The 24,438-nt window shown below is 45.0% G+C and overlaps 1 protein-coding gene across 1 annotated transcript in view; it reads left to right on the top strand.

Moving 5' to 3' along the window:
* The first annotated feature begins 526 nt into the window (after positions 1-526).
* The window catches only part of LOC135902767 (monocarboxylate transporter 9-like), a 49,499-nt gene continuing 25,587 nt past the window's right edge, over positions 527-24,438 (top strand). Inside the window, exons 1-2 of the mRNA XM_065433004.1 lie at positions 527-640; positions 17,787-18,014. Coding sequence (XP_065289076.1) covers positions 17,807-18,014 — 208 coding nt within the window. The 5' untranslated portion in view covers positions 527-640; positions 17,787-17,806. The remainder of the gene's footprint in view (positions 641-17,786; positions 18,015-24,438) is intronic.

Here is a 24,438-nt window from a genome sequence, read left to right as displayed (position 1 = left end):
CTTACACATACCTTTACACCTCGCCTCAATAGTGGGAGATGATCCGCTAGTGCCTTTCACTGACTGAACTATACAGAAGAAACTGGTTTTTTGCACACACTATAAAGTAATGCAGCTTTCGCGGCTTTAACATCTAATTTCTTAATATCTTGTGGCGGGTGCAGCATGACCTTAGTCGCTTTTGCGCCATTAAACCCGAATTGACAAGCCATACCTACGGCACTAACTCTCACCTACTGACTGGAAGTGATTCTGCAACATGTAGTAGATGGGGCGATGGCCTCACAGTTAACCACGTTCTTATTTGGTGCCTTCAAATAGAAGCAGATAGGATAAAGTACATCTCATTCCTGCATCGTGAGCACGTAAAAACTTGGTCAAAAAACGTAACGCGGCTGTGAACGGCCGAGGAGCGGCTGCGCTCCGCTATCGCGGCGCTGCCGCCGCCTGCGCGCGCCGCCACTCGCTTGCGCCGAGGGTAAAGAGGGCGAGGGAAGCACGCCGATTACTCTCAGGCATCGTTTTATAGCAGCGCTCGCGAAAAACTATTGTCGCGTTCGTTCTGCCAGCTGCGAGCTCGTCTTGCGGCCGGCGTGGTGCGGCGCTTCGTGCGAGTTTATTTTAGCCTACACGTTCAAAGGTGAGAGCCTTCGCATTATGCTTTTAGATATACGCTTGGAATGTATTCCTGAGAGCGACGAAAACAAAAGACATTATAGAAACCTGGCATCTCTCAGTGTTATCTAGCGTTGTACCAGGTTGCATTGTAATATACGAGCAACTCACTCATCGTTCGTTTAAGAAGGACCACAAGCAGTAATTTCGACTACAAAGGCTCTTTTCGGAAAGGGCCTGTATCCACCGTTACAATATATCAAATACGTAGACTGCACCTCTCCACTAAGGGACGACCACACGATTGTGTTCGACACTGAAGTCCTTTAAATAAACCCACAGTGAGATTATGAAAACATTTAGGAACTATAAGATGTTTGCCCTGCTTGAGTAGCCGATTGAGTTAGACCCATTCCCTTGGCATTTTAGAAAGTGCCCACCACCTGGCCTTTTTTGATGTCGTCGTGCACACTGTAAGTTCATCCCGCTTGTACCATGCGCACCATGCGCTTTAATCGTGTAAATTAGACCACGGCCACGAGATTATAACATGCTCGCACAGTGAAGGTGTCTCGCCGGCGGTGCTGTCGTTGTCACGGGTTCACTGGAAGAGGTACTCCGGATATAGTGTACTGAGGCGTCGTTCCTCTCTACGAGAAAGGGCTTCACAGATAGCTCTCAAGTATGGGTAGTACCTAGCGTCCTTTCAACCAAAGTAGAGACCTTGGCTAGTTTACAGTGAAACACAAGGGCAAGTTGCAATTCTTCGGGGTAACCACAGACCAAACCACACTCAATACCTTGAAGGCATGCTCCCCCCTTTGATTTTAGCAAGAGATGCAGGTGACACTCTGAAGCTTATGCTTTCTTGATTAAGTTGCTACTTGTGACATCCATGGTGACAAATTTGAGCTGCCATTGTGCTGCAATATTTAATGTAGCATTAAGCCAGTGGCGTAGCCAGAAATTTCGTTCGGGAGGGAGGTTCACTTGCAGCTCCGCCTCCTCCTTATGGAATTTGTCGAAGGATCAAATACATGAATAAAAACTGCATTGACATTGCCAAAGATGCTGCAAGCGAATTCTTGAACGCTACGCGCCATCAAGACAAGAAAATATGTATGGTTGCGTAAAAGAATACACTCGTATGTCTCAAAAATGGGCACGAAATAATTGACATCAATGCTTGCATTTTTATTGTCTAATTAAGAAGTAAAGAAAATATCACACAAACTTTAGCACTATATCAGTTCGAAACCAGCAAAGCAGTGTATGCCACTGATATGAAAAATGTAAAGGCCAACTTGAGGACATGTATGGTAATGAAACTTTGTCAGTCAGAAGCCTTGTTTACATTTTTGTACATACGCAACGGCCAAGAAAAAATGTAAATTACGCTGTCATTTGTTCCAATGTTTTGAGGAGGAGCAGCAGTCACCGGTCGTGTATTGTAATTGCACCGAAATTCTAGTCGCAACAGAAAGCACATATGGAAAGCATCAGATCATCCTTATTCGCCCCCTATCCCATACACCTGTATGCCCTGAGGTATTTACCCTCGCATTAAAAAAAAGAAAGCAGGAGTTCTACAAAATATACGAGGGCGAGTCGAGTGAAGGTGACCCAATTCGAACACATGAAAACGGGGTACTTTATTTAAAAGAAATCTCTATCAGCATTTAGACATTTGTCGCACTGATTAACGTGTCGCGTGATTCCCGTATCATAACAATATTTGAGTTGCTGCTCCAGGAAGTCTGTAACTGACTCTTTCACGTCAGCGTCCGACAGAAATCTGGTTTCCTTAAGCAGTTTTTTTAATGCACAAAAATGAGGAAGACAGAAGGTGACAGGACTGAACTGTATAGCAGATGTTGCAGCGTTTCCCAGTTGAACTTTTCCAGTTTTGTATTAACCACATCAGTGATGGGGTCACGGGCATAGTTGTGGACCAAGATGACCATGTTCGTCAATTTTGCACGTCGTTTGTTCTCGATTGCGACACGCAGCCGATCGGGCATGTTACAATATAGGAAAAGATTCATAGCCTCTCCAGGTTTAGAAAATTCTATGAGTAGTGGCCCCTGAGTATCTAAAAAAATGCCAACAACACCTTTACGTTAGAAATGACAGCCTTTGGTTTCTATTGCGGTGGGTAATTCGAATATTTGCACTGTAAGCTTTGCCGTCGTGTTTCAGGCTTCTAGTAGCGGCATCATGATTCGTTCCCGATATCAATCGCCGAGAAGAAGTCGCCAGCCTCCTTGTCATACCAGCTCAGATGAGTCAAGGCAGCACCGAACTTCTCCGCCTTGTGATAGTGGTTGATACTTTTGGGCAGCCATTGCTCACACAAGAGCCGATAACCGACATGTTCATGAATTTGTTGTGAACCTAGCCGTGACTGATGTTCACACGCTTTGCCATTTCATCGATGCTTATTCTCCGTCCTTGTCTAATCAGCTCATCAACCTTTGCAGTTGCGTTGGGGGTGATTGCACGGCGGCTTTGGCCCTGTCTTTGGTCGTCTTTGCACTTTCACATACTTCTTTTAACCGTTTCCTTCAATGCTCCCCTGTGGCCAACGAACTGCAATGTTCAACGTACACGGTAGCCAAATGGCAACTAACTTCTCATTGGGAAACATCTTTAGCTGTCAAAAACCTCACGACACCACACTGTTCAACATTCCGAGCGTCCATTGTGTCACACAACCATGTTAGACCCAGCGTATGAGATCTTTAAAGAACGTTTATCCTCAGACTTGCGTGTCATTTTTGTAAATGGGAGATGCCTGTATGCCTCGCGGATGCCTCGCAGATATTGAACAGAACCATTACTGCGCGGGGTTGGCGCCCTATAATGTAAAACTATTCCAATAATGTTCCTATTCCAATTTCCTCACATCAAATTTGCATAACCATCGACGCAAGCACCGGGCGGTCACCCACAGGTTTGCCTGAACAGACCAATCAAACGCTTTCCTCGTTCATAGGGGGTAACTTTTGTTTGCTTGAAAAACGAATAACATTGCATACACTGAGCGGCTTGTCGTATCTAATTGGCTGACAAGAGGCGAGGAGAACGCTCAAGTGGAAAGGGATTCGATAGGGCCGAGCCACTGCACTGAATGTCGATAACCCGATGATGAGAGTGGTGCCGACGTCTGAGATTGGTCCGCTTTCTCTTACGTAGCTTGAAGTGGCTCGCCGACAATCGCGGCGGCATGCAACGGAAGCTTAAGAATTACGCTAAAACTGAACCTCAGCAAAGAATAATTGGCAGAATAAGGTAGTAAACGTATCGAAAGTGCTCGAAAAAGTTGCACGGCCACGCAAGAAGTTTTATTATACGCCAATAAACCCATGCTCCCCGGCAGGTGCGAGTAGCCAGCGTCTCAGCGATCGGCGGCAGCCATCTTTTATTCCTTTCGGAATGGGGCAGCCTGCGGCTATTCCGAAAAAAATTCAGTTTTGTTCGGCATATTAATGCATCTTTATTGCGTACACGTCACTTTGACGCGGTGAGCTTGTGCGGCTTTGTGACGTGGCGTGACAAGCAGGTGAAGTGGGTGCAGCCCGAAAGCTTTTGACGAATAGCCGAGGGCTAATGCCGAAAAGGCATCGAATCAGAAATAACTGTTTTTCTTGTTTCTGTCAAATCATGCATAATCAGTGTATACACATCATATCAGATGGGGAGGTATCGCGGTTTTCGTGACGTCGCGTGACAGACAGGTGAAGTGGGGGGTGGTCGAAAAAGTTTTTGACCAATCGCGGAGGGCTGATAGCAGACTCGGAATAGAAAAGTTTAGAATAGTTTTACGTTATAGCGCCCTTGGTTGGCTCATTTTCGGTTGACTCACCCTCGTACATTACAATTACGAAAATACAATGGAATATAGAAATGCGAATATACAGCTTGATAAGGTGCAAATAATTGCCACTAGAACCAAAGTTGCCTGCACGTATACACAAAACCTCGCAATAAGATATTTAATTATACGCATAAGTCTTCAATAAATCTACGTATCTAAGAAAACGTCACTGTATATAATGCGTCAAACAAAGCAAATAAACATGTTGCGCAATCACAGATTCACACATCACAGAATCCTAACGCCCGTCTCCACTCCCTCCGATGTATCGCTTGTGACAGAGGGCAGCGCACTTGCTACTCGCTGTTCGCCCTTGTGCACACAAGACTAAGCCACTATCATCTGCTCACCCACGTGTGTGTGTACCCCCCCCCCCCCTGCGCTTTCACTTGCACTTACCGAATGCGGCGTGCGGTGAGGCTGTTATCGCCCTTGGACCTTATAGGGAATGAGGGCGACGGCGACGGTAGGAATGCGGATGGATTGTCCGTATAATTGCTATCGCAATAGCATAATATGAGTATGCGGCAGCTGAAGCGTCCCATGGCCTTTTACGTTCCGCAAAAGAAGACATACCAAAATTGAACTTTCCCCATGCGACCATTCGCTGCGCCGCAACAATGTGTTTTTTGTGTGTGTGGCGCGGGGACACTAATAAAGAAAACGCAAAGGAAAGCATGTTGGCCACAATCGAATGCCTACTTTGGGCACGTAATGTGGCTACCGAAGGAATAACGAAGAAAACGTGAGACGCTTGGTCCGCAGAGAACCATACGCATACTCTTCGGTATCCTACACCGTCGAGACAAGACTTTCTGGAGAGGTTGCGCTTAAGGGAACGAGTTTCAATCCGTCTAGGCCCCACAGCGATGACGGCGAGCGACCGTTGTTTCGTTTTCTCGTCTGCTAGCTAGAAAACGTTCAAAACTCAGCCAGGTGAAAATCCACTCGGCCAGAAAAAACGAAAGGTCACCGAAGTGCGCCGCGCGGTGGTCGTGGCAACGCGATAAAAAACGCATGCGCTCTGTCTGGGTTTGGCAGCCCGAGGGTAGTGAAAACAAGAAAAATGAAGAAGCTCAATGTGTCCTCGCGAATAAAAGTAAAAACAGAAAAAAAAACAAATAACAATTAGTTACCTTTACTGGCTTTAGTGCCTTTAGTGGCTTTGGCGCAGGTAAAGAAGAATGCTTCACATAGACGGCACTTCCAGACTGGCCCACCTAAAAGGAATAGGCAGTCGCCTTTTCCTGTCCTTCTCTCTAATCTTCGACTTTCTCTCGCATTTTCATTTTTCCTGTCTTCCTTTCACTTCTTCCCTCTTCCGATTTTCCGGGCGGCAAGGGTTAACCTGGCTTTGTTATCCAAGCTTGGGTATCTTATATTATTTTATAGTGGCGATTCATGGCTGGCATCTGCAGGTATTCCAGCAGTCTTGTAGCGTCCCCTTGTTGGGCTCGGTGATGGGTGGCCACCATCGCTGCCCAATTTTCAAATTTTGTATACCAAATACTCTCCCTCCTGCCTTATTGCCCCCTGAAGAGGGAGCACACTGATGAAATATCCTGCTTTTTCATGCAACCTAAATATTCTTTTTCAATGTACCATGTTGTGCACAGCCAACATGAAACTAAGACAGTGCGAATGATCACACCATCTCGTGTAGCAAAATCCCTGACGGAAGCAATCGGCTCAGGTTATAAAGTAACGAACATGTGAAGCGGCGATCTTCTTGAAGTTCGCGACAAACTGCAGTAGGACAAACTCTCAAAACTCGTGGCATTTGGAGACATTCCAGTTTCAGTGGGCCCACACAGGCCGATGAACATACTGGGTGGTGTCATCTCGGAAGATGACTTTCTCCAGCTCAGTGAACGTGAATTATTTGAAGGATGGCAAGAGCAGAACGTCGTTAAAGTACAAAGGATAATGATAAGGCGAGATGACAAGCAAATACCGACCAAGCATATAATCATTGCTTTCTTAAGCAGTACTTTACCCAAATCAATAGAAAACGGTTACTGTAAGTTTCGCGTCACGCCGGATATCCCAAATCCGCGTCGATGCTTCAAGTGTCAGCACTTTGGGCATGGGTCGCAATACTGCAGAGGACGTGCTACTTGTGCTAAGTGTAGTGCTTCTGAACACGCTTCTGACATCTGTACTTCAGCAAACCACTGTGCCAACTGTGAATGAGATCATCCCGCCTTCTCGCGATCGTGCCCCTCGTGGAAAAATAAAGAAACAGGTAATAGAACTGAAAGTAAAACTCAACCTATCTTTTTCCGGAGGCACATAAGCGTTTTTCTCTCCAGAATCAGTCTAGTCCTTCCTACACCGATGTGGCGCGCCGCGAGGGAGCGCCATGGGGCAGCGCCACATTGATCGGTGGCCGCCGAAGTCCCAGGGAGTGTGATGGCGGTTACGCCACCAGCCTCTCATGGCAGGAGCAGGCAGTGCTGTTTCGCGCCCATTCAAGAAGGACCAGCAAACTTCCGGGCCTGCCGGTCCCAGGGCCACTGCCCGTGCAGACAGGCCCGTCAAACACCAGAGTTTCCCCGCCATGCTGGCATCATCCACTACATCTGAAGAGGCGATGCATGCAACCAACACTCCTCGAGTATCCCAGACGCCGAAGCAACGGTGTATGTAGCTCAGTGGAGCGGGTAGGGGAAATGGAAAAGCCCGTACCACGGTGCCTGGGAACGTCTCATGAGCTAACTTGAATTACTTCTCTCGACACACAGCACAAAACACTTCCAATATGGCTCCATTATTTATGCACTGGAACACTAGAGGTCTACTCCACAATCTTGATGACATAAATGGAACTCCTACACAAATTTTGTCCAAGAGTTCTCGGTGTGCACAATTACTTTGTACATCCCACCCAGCTGTCAACGCTCTAAAATTGAATTTGAAAGCTGAATTGTACAACTTCCGGAGCCCTGCATTGTCGTTGGAGACCTAAATGCTCAACATACCTTCTGGGTTGACTCGATGTCATGCCAGAGGGTGTCTGATTGAAAATTTCTTCTTCAGTGCAGGTGCGTGTTTGCTAAATAAGAAAGAACGAGCTGTTTACAGCGTCGCAAGGAAAACATTTTCATCTACCGATTTTACCATTGCATCAACTACAGCAGTGCCGTACTTGGACTGGAAAGTGCATAAAATCCATATGGCAGTGACCATTTCCCGAATGTTTTAAAATTAAGAAAATGGGACGAATGCTCTCCACGTGTGCCACTGCGGAAAGTTGACTCAGCGAACTGGCAGCGGTACAGAGAGCTGACATATATGACCTGGGATGGCATTTGTACGCTTAGTATTGACCATGCAGTGTCCTATTTAACTGCATATATTGCCGACGTAATGCATTATGTATCCCGCAAACAAATGCAACACCTATGTTCCCTGGTGGAACGATTAATGTAAGGAAGCGCGAATAACACAGTATATGGCTTGATATCACCTCCGTGACTCTATGACTACAGAAAACCTTATCAGCTGCCAGAAAATAAAATAAGAAGGTAGAAGAACGCGCCACCGTGCCAAAAGGGACAGTTGGCAAAAATACGTCTCCGACATTATTTCTTATACAGGCTAAAGAAAACCCTAATAAAAGGCCGGGAAACGCATTCTGTACCATTAGTAAACACACAAACAGACACTCTTTAGGACCAGGCTGATTGTCTAGGAACCCGCCGTGGTTGCTCAGTGGCTATGGTGTTGGGCTGCTGAGCACGAGGTAGCGGGATCGAGTCCCGGCCACGGCGGTCGCATTTCGATGGGGGCGAAACGCGAAAACACCCGTGTGCTTAGATTTAGGTGCACGTTAAAGAGCCCCAGGTGGTCGAAATTTCCGGAGCCCTCCACTACGGCGTACCTCATCATCAGAAAGTTGTTTTGGAATCTAAAACGCCATAAATTCTTTTTATTGCTTAGAGCAGATGACTCTGCGTCGGAAAGGCACATACATTGTAGGATACAATCCTCCCTTTAGAATGACTGAGTTCCAGGCCTCGCTGAACTGTTGCAACAAGTCCGCTCCAGGAAGTGACAGAATAATGTATGAGATGATGAGACACTTACTGCTCGAAGCCCAAAGAACACTACTGTGACTATTCAAATCCATGTTCCCTGCCGGATACATTCCGTACGCCTCGAAAGAAGCAATCGTAATCCCTATTCTCATAGAGGGCACGGACCCTTCCTCGCCCAACAGATATAGGGCTATAGGTCTGACAAGTTTTCTATGCAAACTATTTGACAAAATGATTAACCGTCGCCTCATTCATTTTCTTGAAAGAAACGAGGAACTCGATCCCTTACAGTGCGGTTTCAGGCAGGGTAGACTCACAACACATCACATTGTCTGCACCGTGACAAATGTCCTTGATGCCTTTGTCCACAAACAGTTTTTCTTCTCAGTATGTTTAGATGTGGAGAAGGCATACGACACAACCTGGCGCTTTGGAATTCTCCGTGATCTGTCTGAAATGGGAGTTCGAGGTAACTTGCTGAACGGGATTCAGAGTTACCTCTTCTATCGTACGTTTCGTGCTAGAGTTGGTAACGGTCTGCCACGTCCTTTTACACAGTAAGCTGGTGTTCAGCAAGGTGGCGTGCTGAGCTGCACTTTTTTATTGTCGAAATGAACCTGATTGAGACAGTGATACCAAGTACTATGTTTTAAGCTGTATATGTGAATGACATTGGAAGGTTACAAATCATGTACTAATTATCTGCAAGCCACAAGTACAGCTTTGCTTAAATAAATTGCTTAAGTGGGCAGACGAGAACGGTTTTAAATCGGACCATCAAAAAAGTCCATGCGTCTTGTTTTCTAACAAGAGAGGTATACTAATGGACCACGTAATAGATCTCAATGGAGAACGGCTATCTGTGAGCCATGGACACCAATTTTTAGGGATCCTTTTAGACAGTAAGCGATTGTACCGCACCCGAAGTATGTTAAGGTAAAGTGCCTCAAGACTGTGAATCTGCTGCAGCGCTTGTCACGCACATCTTGGGGAAGCGACAGGAGATGTCCTATAAAGTTGTACAAAAGACTTATATTAACACTCCTTGACTATGGAGCAATATTCTATAATTCTGCTGGACCTAATACTCTGAATATGCTATATACTATCCACCACTTAGGTATCCACCTTGCTACAGGTGCCTTTAGGACTATTTCTGTGCAAAGCGTTTACCTTGAATCTAACGAATGGTCTCTATACTACCAAAAGACATATTTAGGCTTTTCGTAAGCCTAGAAGGTGAAATCACCTGTGAATCATCGATGTGATTCAATTATTCATGACTTAGCCACTACCAGGCTGTTTCATAACCGCCCAATCACTAGGCCTCCTTTTTCCCTGTGGTGGGAAGCACCCTGAAAAAAATAGAAAAAAACCAGGGGCTCCACTTTTAGAGAATGTCCCAATGTATCCTAGTCGGCTTCCACCGCCTCGGGGGTGGCAGACTATCCAATGTGACATCTCTTTCTTAGGAATATCGAAACGAGCACCCGAGTCACACATACATTTGTATTTTCTTGAATTTGAGGAGAAATATTCCTATGATGAATTTGACACAGATGCTTCAAAGTGTCCTGCTGGTGTGGCTTACGCAGCTCTCGGATGCCCATATTCAACATCGGGGGCACCAAACCCACACGTCAGTATCTTTACAGCAGAAGCATACGCTACACTTTCGGCTAATAAACACACAAGGCTCACACATTTTGCTTAGGCTCATTAGGTGTCATGAGAGCCCTAATTTATTTACGAAGACATAAGAATTCCGTTCTGAATGAGCTGTTGTGCTCCGCATATGTGTACAACCAACTGATTGTCTTATGCAGGGCACCTGACCACAAAGGTATAAAAGGCAACGTAGCTGCTGACGAAAACGCTACGTCAGTCAATTTTTGCGACAGAGATGGAAATATACCTATCCCTGCCATAAATCTAAAGCCTTTCCTACGCTTTAAACTGAGAAACCCCTCCCAATGAGACTGGGATACCCAAGCATTGAATAAGATTCCCATGATAAAACCTTTACTAGGGGACTGGATAACTATGAAAACGGCAGGATATGAGGAAGTACTTCTTTGCCGATAAGAATAGGACACACTTGTGGTACTCACTCTTATCTCTTGACTAGGGACGATCCTCTGACTTGTGGTATGTGCGGCAATAGTCTGACAGTACTTCCTGTTCTTATTGAGTGTCCTGCAGTAGAAATAGAGAGCAAAAAATATTTTTCTTCTGTATATCGCGAAAGTATACTTCTTCATGCTGTATTTTTTGAGCGATGAACCGCTTTTGAATCTGCAAATAGTCTTAGCTTTCTTAGACGAAACCGACACCCTGAAAATAATTTGGCAAAGTATTTTTAACACGTGATTAACAGTCGTTGTATTCGAGAGCCCTCTTGAAGGAACGTTTGTTGCGTTGTCGTATGTTTTTACGAAAACACAATTGCCATCGCCCATGTCGCCAACTAATCAGTGTCATTATTTTACGGCATTTACAGCGACAGTCTTTAGGCCCTTTTACAGCCATGTCACATCTACCATGATGAATTCACTGTCCACGATATTCACAATACGGCGTTAAAATTACCATTTGTCATGGCTCTCTTTGGCCATACCTCGCCCTTGCGCCATTAAACACCGCACATCATCATCATTCATTTCGTTCTTATTTAAAGGCGAATGTCTTTTAATTAAAGGCACCTTAACTTTTTCTGTACCTCGTACGAGTATCGTAGTATCCGATGATGAATATGGTCGTCATGAGCTCACATTTCCGTAAATCTCTGGGAAATTTGTAACGCTTTTCCTAAACTTCTGCGCTACAGAAAGATTTTGTAGCGGCGCGACTATCGCCTGCGGACGAGGTGAAGAAGAAGACGGCTCACGTGGATGGGGCGCGGGAATAGAACACGCTAGTGAGTGCACTCGACCTGCGTGGCCACGCAATCGGATGCTCCAGAAATCCGGCGGTACCATAGCTGGCCAGCCTAAATAAGCCGAGGCTGCAGGGGCTCCCTCTTCGTGCCACCTGCCGCAAGTGAATGGGAACAGACACATTACAACAGGCTTAGTGAAATGTAACACTACATTATAAGTCTAAAGTTAAACTATAATAAGCTTTTTGCACTTCACCGGAAATGAGGCAGTGCTGTACGCATCATAGTCTTTAAGGTTACTGCCCACACAGAGATAAGTTTAGTACCGGTAGTTCAACAGTAAATGGTAGTAAGGGCCATGCATCCAGCGTTCCATAACGCAGGAATGTGGCGAAGAAATGTTCGATGAGAGAGAGCGAGAGAGAGAATAAACGTTTACTAGTCTGAATCAATCAGGAACACTTCTCTGTTCACACAAGGCGGGTCGCTTTCTCAGTCAATGCAGCTCGATGAAACCAGGGACAATTGCACAACAGATGCGCTATATTCTTGAAACTGTACAAGTGCACAAAGACGAGAAACGAAGAGAGTAGACAGGACAACGCGCTTTGACGAAACTCATTACGTTCGCTTTTTTAATAGCAGTATCGCAGAACATACAGGAAGAGCCATATGGTCCGCGGTATTGTGACGAAAAGTGGGCCACAGCCTGGGTAAGCGCAACCTCGACACGCAGCCTCCATAACGCCACCCTTTGTCGGTGTGTAAGCCGGTCATGGAGGTCGCAGTCCCATTTATTACACCTTCGTGTAAATATTTCATCATCGTGCTGTGGCGCATTGTATATTCATCAACAGGCCAAGGTTTTTCTACTATGGAGGTGCGACTACATTTGGAGCAGACATGCGCTTTTAGAGGAGTCTCTCAACGCCCGCTTTAGCTTCAGGACCTATAAAACACCACGGAGTCCATTCTACAATTGGTCTTTGCGCAACGTGAATTTCACTCACCACGGTGCCCCAGTGGTACGGAATTACGATGGTAACACCGGTGAGTTGTTCCCGCAGGCTGCAATTTTACGTGTGCTTAACCTCTACACCTGTAGGGCTCAGGCGCAAAATGAAATACAACGAACATTTTCTGCATGACCTTTATGTATACAGCAATACAGTATATCAATAAATAGTTGGCACAAAGGAATGCGGCCAGTGGCATTTCGGAAAACAAGGTATCCTAAGGATAAGGTGCCCTACATATTGCCGACGCTACTGACCCCTCGTGGTGGCTTAGCGGCTACGGACTAGCGCTGCTAAGCACGAGATCGCGGGGTCAAATCTCGGCCGAGGCTGCCACATTGTGATGGGGGCTGATATGTAAAAACGCCCGGGTCCCGTGCATGGTGGTGGACGTTGAATATCTCTTGGTAATAGAAATTAATTCGGAGTCCCACACCAGGGCGTACCTCATGATCAAGTTGTGCTTTTGGCACGTAGAATCCCAGAGTTCGATTGCCGACACTACTTAACAAATATAGGAAAGTTTGCACAGACGTTCTACAATGTACATCAGTGAAATTGAGAGAATTGCGAATCATGAGCTTTTTCGTAAATAGACTCTGTATTCACCCTTCATTTGGCTTTTTGTGCTTTGTTTGTTTGAGAAATAGGATATGCCTTGCATGCATTTGTTAGATTTGCGGCATGGCACACGAATCGCTGGAGCACTTCCTGTTCATTTCTGCGCTTGTACCCTTGCGCTAAGTGTCGCTGGTTACAGTTTCGTATAAATGTGGCTGTAGGCCCTCGTCAAGCTGCCGCTACGAAGAGGAGCTTTTAAGGACAGTTTCCGTCATCAACGTGATAAAACGTCATTCTTATTATTCAACAAACTGTCGTGCAACCGAACAGGTGCCTTTGAATATCTTTGCCCTCTATACAGGCAGATCATTTCTGAGCGTAACGGAATTTTTAAAGATCGCCTGTTCCAGATAACACAATTGTAGTCTTTAATCTGCATAATTTAGATAGACGGGCATTACTTGCTCAAGAATTCGAAACACATATTCAACTAATTTGCAAAAAGCCACGAATTCCGAATTAATAATTTCCCCACTAATTTCGCACTTAACGAATTGTAGCCGGTGAGTGTGCAAGACGCATTCACTTGGAAGGAATTTCCAGAATGACTCCAGTTTGGAGCTATGCTACAACAAGCTCGCCGTGAAATGCACTGTTGTTCCGCTTAGTTTTTCAGTAAAACGATCTTGCATGCATTGAAGCATGAAGGTAATTGAATGTCCATCCGTTTCGTCCCACGCTTTGGCAAGTATCTCCAAGATGGTGTCATTCTAGAAATTCATTTAAAGTTGAGACGTCCTGCAAAGTCAACGGCTACAATATGGGCCGTCAAGTTGTGAGGAAGGCATTTAGCGAAATTTTAAAAAAATTACTTGAATGTGTTTCGATTTCTCGTCCTGTTCGAATTATCCAGCTCAAGGACAAGAATTAGGCTATCTGCAAATGGCGACTTTTAAAGATACCATAAAACTTAAAAATGGCGAAGCTAATGACTCACATGACGTTATACCGTGTGCTTAGCCGTAATAGCGTAAAGTTTAATTTTCGGTGTCCTAGAGTGGCCCTCCAGAGCGCGACATGAGAGTATAAATTGGATAATGGGCATAGCTTTCGGGATCACCGCTGGGCGTTTATCCGCTTCACAACCTTGAAGGCCCCGCTTACCCGACAGGGCGCCCCTAAGCAATTACACTGCGACGCGACTAGGCGGCGAGTCTGTAGGCTGTGTGAAACGGAGATAGGAATGGGCAGAAGGAGTGGTGGGCATACATGTGGCAATGCAGGGCCCCGAAGCGAATACGCAAGCGTCTAGTATCCACATTTCGAAAACACGATCAAGTTTTCCGCCAACTAAAGTTCATGACCGGATCGTCATTTCAACCTTCATGGGGCCACGTGTGCTTAGCCAGGCGATGGTTTCGCGTTCTCTCTCCGAAACCACGTGCAGCTTTCGCGGACGCTATCGAAAGCGAAAGCATTTCAGTTGCAGCAATCGTCGGCGCTGGCGATATGCCATATGGCTGCATGGGAATGGGCTTTTTATAGGCATACGGCGAGAAACATCCGTGCCCTCGCACAAAAAAAAGGCGAGTCATCTGGTTGGAAAAGCAGCTACAAGAAAATAGCGTCGATATCCACTCCGTTCTTCGCAGCCACGCTTACTTGCCTTCTGGAGATATCAGTCGAAGAGGAATCTTCTATTTCAGTGTAAGTGATTCATTTCTTCCATTTGAGGGGCACTTAAAGAGCGGTAATATTTAATGAGAATATTTCATTGTGTGGTCCGGGCAAAAAGGGCGGTATACTCATATCTTACGCGTCTCTAAGAAATACTCTATGCGCCTTATGGCGTATAAGGTTTCGAATAGCTTGCTTCATTCGTGATAGTGTGCCATAAGAGGATACGCCATTTCAGAACAAGTCGCATCATCCAGCTTTTATAAAATAAAGTGGGAGCGATTTTATCTGTCTAGTAAGCCTGTACACACAGCATGCGTTGAAGTGCTGGTAGGGTAAGAATTTGGTTAGACGGAAATCAGGTAGTGATATTTGGCTGTAACACGAAGCGCGATGTAGCGGGCTCAGCGCGAGGCGCACTGAAAGGTTTGCAGAATTCTGACTATAATGGAAAGTAAAGTCGCTCATTTGCTAAAATTTCGGTGGGCAGTCGAAGACACCGAAATTAAAAAATAATTTATTCTCGGTAGATCACTAGGCGTCACGAGTAGTTACAGGAACCTGGAACGTAGAAGCGAGCTTCGTAGACTGACCCCTAACGGCATCTTCGCGGATATGCTTGCTGCGCATGAGACGTCCACTTCGTTATTACATTCAAACACCTCTTCGTCGGTGTTGCTAGTTTTGGGGATCCTTGCACTTCGAAATATTGCGACATTGTCTGTGAGAATGTCAAGAAGAGTACCGACATGATATTTTTAGCTATTCATTTTATTGTTAAACTAAGTTCGCAGTCCAAAAAAAAAAAAACGATGGAAATATAGTAAGATGCTGCAGAGTGCTTTAAATAGTTTAATGTAATTGTAATAGATTTTCGACAGCCAGTTGTGGTTTCGTTTTCCAAGAAATTACTGGGTCTTGACGTCCAGACGCAGAATGTGTTCACATGGGTGCAGAACATTTCGATGTGTTGACAATACATTGCGAGTGCCAAATCCTCGCAATGTCTTGGCTTCATCGTACCTATCTTCGGCGTCATGATGTTACCACAAAATAGAAACCGATATTGGCTGTAGAAAAGCTATTATATATTAACTATTTACAGGGCTCTAAGGCTTCTCAGTATTTTCTCTGGGGCTTAGAAGCCCTGCACCATCAAATAACGCAAAAAATGAGGCGTTTGAACTATTACGTCAATACTCCTTGAAGACACTGACAGAATGCAAAATAAGCGTTAACTTGTTTCTCTGTTCAGTGAAGACTTTCCTCTTATTTAAGAACAGAATAATGTGTCCCGTTGTTGTCAGAGGGAGTTGGACACGGCAACTGTGGAGTCGAGAGTAAAAGTACAACTTTAGTTATTTAGTGTGCACAGATTCATGCCGCATAACACAGGTGCCGCGAGCTGTTGGTTAAATCGAAAGACAACGCACAGATGGCAGGACAGGCGGAAGCGACGCTGCTGTTGTGCGGATGTGCGGGGTGATCTTTTTTAAGTAGTCCGGAATTTTCAAAAATCATCTGGGACTGATCGCCTATGTTAGGCCCTTGAGCTCGATTATCCGAAGAGGTAGACAATACTACTCCGAGAACTCAATACATAATCAAGTATTTAACAAAAATTCAATAATTATAACTTGGTAATGATTACATTATGGCACATATTGCAATTTGCAAATTGTAGATGATAACTTTCCAAGACGAATCCACTTGATATGAATCTCCAGGATGACACCAGTTTCGAGATATTACTTTGCAGGATGAAACACATAGGTATTTCCGTTACTTTTGTGCACCAGGGCATCAAAAAAGGTTTTGTTTGAAAAAAAAGTAAAGAAAGTGCATTTTTACGGCTAGTTTGATGACGCATATCTTCAAATTAGTGTCCTTTTGTATCTTTATTCCAGGTGGATAAGGCGTGAAAACTCACGCTCACAGTACGCAAATTGCAGTATGCGCCGAAATGTCATTAGGAAGCTAATTAGGGAATATTCGTTAATTAGCTAAATAGGCGTTTCGTTTCTCGTGAAACTAATGTCCACCTCTGAATAATCCAGCTGTAGGACGCGAACTAAGATATCTGCGACAAGCGATTTTTAATGATACTGGTAACTTAAAGAATGATCACCGCGTTTAGAGTGAACTAATGTGGGGCTTCGCAAATCAGAAAGCACCGCGACAAACCTAAAATTGTACACAATAATGTCCGTTACATGTGGGAACTGTTACCTACGACTCCGCCATATGGCATATTCTGGGCCCTAAACCAGTATTTGACGTTATAGTGTGGAAATGGAAATGTTTTAAGCTTGAATTATTTCTTGATAATATTTCTTTCGTACGGCTACGCAGCAGGTGTGGTGCGAACTGCCACCCTCAGTGGCTCGCACTCAGTACGACGAATCGATGACACACCGATCTCGGAGGCATGTTTTTGTGGTGGGCATCATTCGCATTTAATTCATTCTAATGATCTGGTAGCTTCGTGGATGGGCGACATTGCTCTCTTGATTACGGTTCGAGGTTTCTCCTTCGTGTAAGCAGCATTGAATAATAATTATTCAGATTCTCAACACATATGGGGCGTATTTTACCAAAATATACAAGAGGCGCCGAGCTCTTTATGCATACGTAGCACACCTCAAACGTGTGGCTGGCATGCCGCTTCACATCGGCTATGGAACGCCTTAGCCGTCGTTCAAATAAATTAACTGGGCCACACCCGTGCCAGCCACCGCTAGACACTCTCCCAATGCTCAGTTTCGAGAGTTTCCTCTTGACAGGACGGCTTAACGCAAAACAAATAAGCGCTCGAAAAACATCATTCCTATATCTCCAGTGAATGGACTTCGTGTGGCGTCGAAGAAATGGCATCTGCGAACGGACTCTTTAGAAACGACTATTCGTGCGTCGCATTCCTCGTGCAATCCTGTTATCACAATGACACTTTTCAGGGCACGGCAACATCGCTAATAAGCGAGGCATTCTTTCGTTTCCCCAAAACATATTTCTGTAGTGCTACGTACGTGAGTTATTTACAATTGGAAAACAACAATCTAACAGTTCACTGCCAGGACACTGCGACGCCCACGGACTTCTTACATTCCAACTGTTGCTTGCAGGCGGAAACCAGGGAGTCCACATGGCAAAGCAGCTTCAAAACCGCCGCGACATCGTGGTGGACCGTTGCTGGAGCCTGGCGCCGCTGTCGGCGCTGTCCGCCCTGCTGGCCATGCTGATATCGAAGAATGGGGCGCTCTTCTACGTGGCCTTCATCGACCAGTTCGGGGTGAGCCACCAGAGCGCCAGCTGGCCCCTCACGCTCAACATGGTGATGGCGCACGTGGCCGGTACGTTTGGTATAGCCTGTGTACGTGCCCCATATAGGCCATGGTGTTATTGGAGAGTTTTACTCGCGATACGTTGCCGTAGAGAAAGGCTGCAGTCAGCCGTTCGCTAGGTGTCAGCGTTTTCAAAACCGAGTGAAGAGAAGTGCAGGCGAATAAAATACCTATGCTGTGGCAAAAATGCTTATAAATTACGTACTTTCGATGTAATCTGGTCACAGCTGCATGCCGATTGACTGTGTAACGTTTTTTTTTTGTTAACGCCCTTCAAATAGCAGCCTACAGCAGAGAATACGAACACCTTCTTGGCCTTGGAACGGATGCGAGAGATATCAGAACTTGACCTTTGAAATTTTCATGGTGGTGCAGGTGGCTCACGCTCTCAGATGTCAAGCCCAGATGCGACGCTAACTGTCTATGTTTCGTGTTCTGCGTCATTTCTTGCGGAGCGCTAATGGCGGTGTACCGTTCTTCCTTTTCCAGTTTCGGTATTGAAAACGTTTCTTTTTGTTGCTTTCTTGAGGTCAAGTACCTTGTATTCTGCAGAACAATGACTACTTTGAAGCTATGACTGACATCTGAAAATGGCTTTTTTAAATGCTGGTTAATATTTCGTTGGAGTTGGCGTTCAAGATATTACCGTAGTGCTGATATGGAAACTCGACAGAAACAAAGCTGTTTATTGCGTCGCTCTGATTCGTCTAAATCTTAATCAATAGTAGAATATCACTAAAGAGAACTGAGTGACCTCTACGGTAAACATGACAGGCACAGAAAGAACGGCGGGATGCCTGTAAACGACGCAGCGAAGCTGTACTTCCACCTACTTGTTTTATTGAAAACGATGACAAGTTGAATCAGCTAATTTAGCACGTAGGCAAAGACGCCTTTCGGCTTAAGGTTAGCAGTCTCAGTCAATGAAGTCTGGCTATTTTTTATGCACAGCATGGTGGAACGGCAAAACGATAAACAAGAAAAGGAGGAAAATCGCAGATGTACCGTTGTCCACTTAACGTCCCATGTATGTAGTGTCCCGTTTATTCAGCTAAAAATAAACACTTGCGTATTATACACGCTTCGCGTGATCGCGCGCGCGCTCTTTTTTCTGGGCTCCCCTTCTTCTTGTAAAGTAGCGCGATTAAATTTTCTCTGACATCCTACCAACTTGTCTCTTTTGGTGCGGTTCTTCGAGAAAGGCAGTCCCCCGTAGTTTGGTAGGGAGCGGGTGCTGCGGCTCCCAAGCTGCGTGCTCGCGCAAGAAGCCCTCTTTCGGGAGACACGAAGAACGGCGCTGAGCGTGAAACACGTCGCAGCGATCCACGTGGCTAACGACTTCGGGAATGGCGTCTGTTCTCAGTGACTGTGTGGTCCGTGACAGTTACTCATGTCACAAAAATTTTCCACCAAAATACTCATCCTATCGAGACGGTGCCATGAGCATTGTACATGCACAACATTTTAAGTGTCAAAGAACAATTTATTAAAAGACAGAATAGAAAAAAGAACTGTAGGGGCTGAAACTCAAGAAAAATGGCTCTACTGTCACACTTTAAAGCCTGCAGTGGCCGAGAATTGTGCAACACGCATGCATGAATGAACGGAAGACTGGCTGAACCAAGGAATGAGTAAATGAAACATTAATTTCACTAACGGAATGGATATTCGGCCTAAAAGGGGTTGGCTGCAATGATTGGGACCGGCCTTACGTGTTCTCCCTCAGTAGTAGAGTAGCGTATCTGAAGCTCCATTGTCTTTGGTTGCGGCGACCCAGTCCACAAAAAAAAAGAAGAAAGGAGGTAACGTGTGGTCGCAGGCATTTCTGCTGCAGATCTCTATATCCAGAACAGTTCCATGGTACGCGTTCCTCTCGATCCGGCCACACAAATCGCTGTGCATTCCGTAAACGACCCCCAGGCCACGTTATATGACGAAAGAGATGAAAGGGAAAGACGGAGGAAAGTCCGCGAGTACATTTTCGACACCGCGTCCGCGTTGCCGTGACCTTGGCAATGAGCCGCTCCGATGAAAACACGGCAATCTAATGTCGTCGGCACCTAATGGTCAGCGATCCGGGACCCCTGTCTGTCGCGTTGAACACTCTCGCGAGGAGATTGTTGCGTCGCGCCTTCTAGGATGGGCGAGGGTAATGACTAGTAGCAGACCGGCCTCGTTCACAACGAGGAGGCGCGCCTCTGTGAAATCAAAGTGGACGAGGACGTCGCGGGGCTACCGTCAACGACGACCTGCCCTTCCCACTCACGAATTCAGCTTTGCTTGGGCTTAGCCGTTTGCGATGCAAAAGTGACGTGGAAAAGACTCTACGCACGGCTTCAACTAGCTTCACTTTCGAGAGCTATGAATGGTTCCAGCATGGCTGCCTTCGTCGCCCCCCTCACTACTCGGTGAAGCCGAAATTTCAAGAAAAATATTCTCCGACGGACCGCTGCACCAATAAACAAACAAGAATTTATTTATTTATTTATTTATTTATTTATTTATTTGTTCGTTTATTTATTTAAATATTACACCTGAAGGGCCCCAGAGATAGGGTATTACATGAGGGATGGGCTTAGTTTAACAAAACAGTTATTCGAGAGGGTAGTCTTGAAGCGATGTGCGTAGGAGTGATGCGTGGCATCGGCAGACCGACCGTTCCAGTCGCTCACGCTCTTCACAAAGAGTAATCGTAGATTTGAGGTAGTCTGCCGCGGGAGGGGCGGGGATAACATGGCTTGTCTGTGCTTAATGGGGCTGGACTGACGATGAGCTGGTAATATAGCTGAAATCTGGAGTGGTGAATGATATACTTTGTGAAAAAGACAGTCTAGAAATACGACTTCGTGATTCTAGATTAGTAAGTCTGGCACGGGTTTTTAGTTCAGACATGCTTGCATGATAAGAATATTCAGAGTAAATAAGCTATGCTGCGCGGTTTTGAACTGATTCAGGTATATTAGATAGGTTGTGTTGATGAGCATCCCAGACAGAGCATGCATATTCTAACTTGGGGTGGACATATGTAACATAAGCTAATAATTTTACTGATGGGGGAGCAAGTCTTAGGGTCCGGCAAGGAAAGCCGAGGGTTCGATTCGCGGCATTGGCTAAGTTAATGGCATGTTGTGACCAAGTTAGGGTAGTTGAGAAGGTTATGCCGAGGTATTTATATGAGTCAACGGATGAGATTACGGAGACGTATATGGTGTATTTCCCTGATTGGTGATGCTGTCTGCGATGGAAAGAAGCTAGTGAGGTTTTTTTTAGTATTTAAAGACATCAACCATTCGTTACACCAGAATTCAATGTGTTTTAGGTCATTTTGAAGCAAATCCATGTCTGAAGTGTTAGTTATGCGTCGATAAACTACACAATCGTCTGCGAACAATCGAATATTAGAAGCGATCTCAGTAGGAAGTTCATTAATGTAAATTAGAAAGAGTAGTGGTCCGAGAACTGTGCATTGTGATACGCCCGAAAGTAAAGAGCATCGGTTAGATCACTGGGTGTTAGCAAATACAAACTGGTGCCTGTAATTGAGAAAGCTACGTATCAAGTATGACACAAATGGATTAATCATGAAAAAGGAAACTTTTAAGAATAGCCGCTGGTGTGGAACATTGTCAAATGCCTTTTCAAATTATAAAAAAAAATGGCATCTACAGGTACGTTCAGTGGAATTATTGTCGGAGGTACTGTACTACTACAAGGTGGACATATTTTCACCGCTCCTTATAATACCTGCAATGCTGCCTTTCTAACCGATAACTTGACTTTGCTTTAAACTGAAGTCGAAGCCAATAAAGTGAGTGTCATGGTTGGTTTAAATTAAAGAAATCAATAATAAATATTGTACTACTATTACTGCTACTGCTACTATTACTTATACTACTACTACTACTACTATTACTACTACTACTACTACTACTACTACTACTGCTACTACTACTACTACTACTACTACTACTACTACTACTACTACTTCTACTACTACTACTACTCGGAGTTCCCCTATGAAAATGGTAATTGCCTTTATGTTTCCTTTATGTTTCCTTCTTGTGTCCTATGTGACCTTTATGATTCCTTGTCCTTTGTGTGACCTCCGGGACGCCAACATTGTGTGTACCACATGTTTACTCATCCTAACGTATACCTCGAGGAAGTGACCTTTATTATGCCTCTAGGATGTGTCCTTTATGTTTACGGCAGGATGTTAACTGGGTGTGTACTATGTGTTACCTGAGTGTACACTTGAGTGCACATGTAGGTGACATAGAGTGCACATAACAACTGTCTGTACATATAATACAGGCAGATATATCTGTACTTTGTGACCGCCGTAGATACACTCTGCAGAGTCATTGTAAGTACTAAATCTTGACTTATCCTTTCATTTGCCCCAAGAAAACAACCCTCATTGTAATTATTGTAGTATGTGCCCTTTGTGTTTACGGCGGGATGTTACCTAGGTGTGCACTTCAGTGCACACGTAGGTAACATAGAGCATTAATCTATATATGGTGCATGCACTCTTTATATGTTACCTACATGTGCACTTGAGTGCACATGTAGGTAACAGAATGAGCGCAGTAAGCATCTTTTGCGAATAGTACAGTTAGAGCTATCTGTACTGTATGTTAGTCACTGGCAGATTCAAGGAAAAGGCACTGCTTGCACCCCTCGCACTAGACATGCCGACCGGCACTAATTGTGGCTATATTGTGCGGAAAATCGAGCATGCCATGAAATAGGATGGTGTATATAATGATTTATGCCATGCATTCTCTTAATATATAAAGTATTTCTTACTTTTTCAACCTGCTATTCTCCAGTAGCAAGCCATATGTAGAAATCTGCAGTATTTAACCTAATATGCAAGAATTTCATGAAAGTTGTGCGCCAGCTAGGCTATCAAATATAGTTGATTGAGTGTTTAAGACGGTTCTCATAGCAGGCGTCTTTCAGATGCTCCGCTTCGCCTCCAGTATGTGAAATAATCTACTTAATTTATATATCTGGCTTACATATATATATATATATATATATATATATATATATATATATATATATATATATATATGAGCACTATGTTACCTGTGTGGGCACTCTATGTTACCTGGCTGTGTACTCCCTCGAGTGCACATCCAGGTAAGAGAAAGTGCGCTTGTATATAGTGATTATCTTTTTACACATGCTACAGATAGACCGTCTACCTGAACGATGTATTCACTTTAACTACTGGCGTATCAAAGTAAAAAAAAAATGGGGGGGTGCACCTGCCTCCCCCTCCCTATCTATCTTGGCCGTATTGATCACCACGCGCCATCAGCACTACATACGTACATCAAAGCCTCAAGCAGCGAATAATCCCTCACGACAAATAACAATTGCGCGGCGGCTGGAGACCCGGTGGCACGACGCGCAGTGTTCGATGGCTTGCGCTACATAAACCGCAAAAGAGGCGGACGCCTCCGCGGCCAATCTGCCGCTTTGCTAGTGAGCGTATATGATTATACAACCATTTAAGTAGCTGTTCTCGTCGCTTTCGCGCTGACCACAAGTACGAGTAACTGCTGTGTCGATATTAGCACGCGTAGAAGAAGGGCAGCGCGGATCCCGTAAATGCTTGCTTGGGCGTACAACTGAATAATTTATAATTGTGAGTTGGCTGAGTATGAAAGTTGTGTGCGGGGTATGGCCGTATTTGATTACGCGAGCATGCAAGCAGTACGCCTGCTTCACTTTGGCCGAAGTTCCGCTGCCGCTGCATGCCAGCCATCGCCACATTTTGTTGCCTTTATTCCTTACGCTACGGGAAATATGGTTCCACCTATTCAAGATAAGGCTGGACATTCTCAAAAACACGCCACTGGGCGCCATAAGAAGCGTGTATATGTGTGGCGATTCCGAATTTCTGATCGTTGGGTGTCACAGCTATCGCGGCTGCCCGCACACCATGCGCCATGGCAAGCAGACGGAGCTGCACATGGTGCGCGCTGATTGGCTCGTGTCCGCCGGCAAAAGTTCGAGCATAGTTCGTCTAAAATCTCTGTATAAACTTTAAAAAAACAACGCAGCGCACCAAGACACTTTAAACTCAATAATTTGTGTTTAAATACCAGCCTTCCTTTCAGCTACGATTTTTTTAAATCTCGAAGGCCGTGCTTTTTCAACATGTACGCCCTAAACGGAAATGCAGATCTCGGAGGCTAAATTCACTTGTTAACCGCAGTGTAACGGTTGACGGTGAGCTGGGCCACGTTGTATTGCTGTGGTTACACGGTAATTTAATCATATTTTCGAAGTGCCTAAACAAACTGTGATCCGTACCGTGTGCATTCACCATCAAGAAACCTCTTGACTCGTGTAACGCCATTAGTTCGCCTTATGTTTCCTGTGATGCGCCAGTGTCTTATGTGTACTACAGCGC

The sequence above is a fragment of the Dermacentor albipictus genome, chromosome 2 (assembly GCF_038994185.2).
Source record: "Dermacentor albipictus isolate Rhodes 1998 colony chromosome 2, USDA_Dalb.pri_finalv2, whole genome shotgun sequence".
In the NCBI taxonomy this organism is placed as follows: Eukaryota; Metazoa; Arthropoda; class Arachnida; order Ixodida; family Ixodidae; genus Dermacentor; species Dermacentor albipictus.
The sequence above is the reverse complement of the archived record's forward strand: the minus strand, read 5'-3'. Positions and strand labels throughout refer to the sequence as shown.